At 61.8% G+C, this 2,939-nt stretch overlaps 1 protein-coding gene across 1 annotated transcript in view; it reads right to left on the reverse strand.

Moving 5' to 3' along the window:
- LOC127750310 (5-hydroxytryptamine receptor-like) overlaps positions 1-2,939 on the reverse strand; it is a 67,297-nt gene that overhangs the window by 10,217 nt on the left and 54,141 nt on the right. Inside the window, exon 3 of the mRNA XM_052271629.1 lies at positions 1,725-2,615. Coding sequence (XP_052127589.1) covers positions 1,725-2,406 — 682 coding nt within the window. The 5' untranslated portion in view covers positions 2,407-2,615. The remainder of the gene's footprint in view (positions 1-1,724; positions 2,616-2,939) is intronic.

The raw sequence follows: 2,939 nt of genomic DNA on the forward strand, positions 1-2,939 counted from the left end.
GGGGGGGCGCCAAGGTACCGTGTGAGAGTAAGCGTGAGCGCTGGAGGGTGTGGCGGCGTGGAGCCCAAGCGCAGGAGGAAAGACGGAGTTTCTCGGTCGAGAGAGGGAAAATCTGCGATTCCATTCTTTTGATTCCCCGCTGTGCTGCGTTATTGTGCTGTTCTGCCCGTCCCTATCGACGCCGTGCGGATATTAGTGCCGGGGCGAGCAGAACGAGAGCATTCATCTCCACCTGGGGCGGAGGAGACAGCATCAATAGGAGACGGAAATCTTATTATTTCGTTGTGAAAAATGCCACCAGGAATCCGGCAGCGCAATAACGACATCGGCCGCGTGGCGCGGCCTGCTATGTCGGTTATTTTATCAATTTTTTTTTGTGTTGATATCGATACCGCCTCTTCCCCCTCGGGGCTCTGTCGCGCTCCACCCTGCTACCTCACTCTGTGCTCCTTGCTCCACCCCAAGCGCCCCGCCCCTTTCCCCTTTGCGCTCTTTCCTGCCGTGTAGCGTCCGCGAAGGTACATACCCGTCGCGCGTCGCCCAAAGGGAAAGAACAGAAACTTTCTTCTTGTTCGCCGTCGTCGCCGCCGTCGCCGCCATCTTCCTTGCCTTTTTCTTATCGTCATGTTTTACTTTTCTTATTTTTCGCGCGCTCTGCGTAAAATCCACTCTGGCTGGGCGTTGCTCCGCAGTGCTCCGCTGCTGTGCTGCACCGACAGCTGTCAGCCCCCCGCCCCTCCCCCCCGGGGAAGGCTTTTGGTGCGCAGAGGGAGGGAAGGCAAAGGGAAGTCCGCCGTTTCGGACGCAAAACCGACGCGAGTTTTCTTACAAGTCCAACCCTTATTTTCTGGCACTTTGCATCTGCGAGAGTGACACGACGACGACGGGTGGGGGAGTGTGTGGGGAGAACGAGAAGCAGAGGGGTGGTGTGGACGAGGCGTGCCAAGGTTTTGCGAAGCTGCCAAAGGCGCACCAGCTCCGCAGAGCCTCCAGGGTGTGGCGGCGGCCGGGCTGGGCCGGAGCGGAGGCGACCCTCTCTATTGGAGTAATGGGGTGATCAGAGCGAGCCCCTAGCGAGCACAATGAAGGGAGAGGGGCGGGTGCACCCTCTAACTCATTCAGTAGGTGACTCAGGGCATGATGGAGGGGGCTGGGGGCCCCGGGCCGGGATGGGGCCTCTTAACCCACATATATAGTGACGTGTCATCAGGAGGTCCATGGACTGGCAAGTGGGGGGGGGGGGGCTGCGGATTAGCATGCGATAGGCCGGCTCTCCCCGTCGTCGGTCGTTGCCCCTCATCCACACATCGACGGCTCGAGGCTTCTCTCGCGTTGGCTGTAATGCCGCTGTCTCTTTCGTCAGAGGCAACAGCATTATGATATAAACAGCATCAAGTATTTTGGATCGATTTTTGACAGCCTCAAACGACTTCATATAAGTGACGTCCTTCCAACCCAGTGTACCAAAATTTGTGGACGTGTGTGTGTGTGTGTGTAAGGTCGTAAAAGACCTTTCCGGTAACACGACGTTTCACACTGCTCGGCTTGGCTTTGGGAGTAAAAGAAACGAAATCCAGGCCGCAGTCAGTGAGAAATCGTGCTTGAAGCCGCCTGCATAACAGAAATCGTGCTTGAAGCCGCTTTCATAACAGAAGCGAGAGCAGATAAGGTCCATTCCCCGACCCTTCTTTCTTATTGCTGTCTTGAGGAGGTCGACGACCTACCTATGACAGTGGTCAGGATGACGAGGCCGAGGAGGACGGCCACGCTGACCATCTGGACGAGGTGCACCAGCTCCTCGTGTTCCGTCCATGTCGACGCGTTGCCCAGCTCCATGTAGCCTCCTAGGCCGAGCAGCTGGGTGGCGGACGCGTTGCCCGTCAGGTTGGCGGAGAGGTTGCCGGGGAGGTTGGCGGGGGTCGAGGCGTTGAGCGAGACGTGGAGGAGGCCCAGTCCGACGTCCACCGTGGCGTTGGGCCCGCCGATGATGTGCCTCCACGCGATGAGCAGCTGCTCGGCCACGCCCACCTGCCCCAGGGCGCCGCCGTCAGCCTCGAGGCCCTCGAGGTCCTCGCGGTCCAGGCCGAGGCTGCTGGTGAGGTTGGCGAACGGGTCCAGCCCGGTGTCGTTCATTTCACGCTCCATGGGGTTGACGAAGACGACGGAGGTGGCGCGTGCTGCGCGCGCCTTGCGCTCGACTGCTGTTCGGGTTGGCCGGGCTCTCTGGCGGGACGCTGTGGCCTCGGCCGCCGGGTGGCCGTGGCCGTGGCCAGGGCCGGGGCCGGGGCCGCGGGGCGGCCGGGGCGCCGCGGGGCGGCAGCAGCGGGGGTCAGAGGCCGGCGGCGATAGCGGCGACAGGCGGCGCTGGTGACGGCGATGCACGTCCCGCATGTCCCCGGGGCTCATCGCTGCAGCCTCGGCCGCGGCCCTGGCCACAGCCTCGGCGCCAGCCACGGCCCCGGTCCCTGCCGCCGCCGCTGCCGCCGCCCCTGCCGCTGGCTACGCCATGCCGGTGCCGGCGCTGCTCCGGGCAGCATGGGCGTCTGCGTCCTATGCTCGCCGCCGAGCCCCACTACTGTGGGGTGCGCATGGTGCGGCTCGTGTTGTACGGGCGCCTGCAACACAAGGAACAAACTCCATTAGCGACGATACGACAGACGCTCCCAGCAAGGAAGTTCTCACGCCCCGCTGCTGATGTAGATACTCAACAGCGAAATAGATGAACTTTTGCGCTGGCGCATTGAATGAAACTCGTGCCCGCCGTGCGTAACCTGCCTGCCAGTCTGCTAGTTGTGCTCCAAAGTGCACCTCCCATTGTGCAGCTTTGTGGCCAGAGTTATCTCGCAGAGTGACTTTGCTCGCCACCCGCCACCAGTGTTTTGTTCACCCCGTGGAATGTGGGGCAATGCACCAGCTCTTTGCCCCACATCTCCCCCCCC

The sequence above is a fragment of the Frankliniella occidentalis genome, unplaced genomic scaffold (genome assembly GCF_000697945.3).
Source record: "Frankliniella occidentalis isolate FOCC.00 unplaced genomic scaffold, Focc_3.1 Scaffold168, whole genome shotgun sequence".
Taxonomy (NCBI): Eukaryota; Metazoa; Arthropoda; class Insecta; order Thysanoptera; family Thripidae; genus Frankliniella; species Frankliniella occidentalis.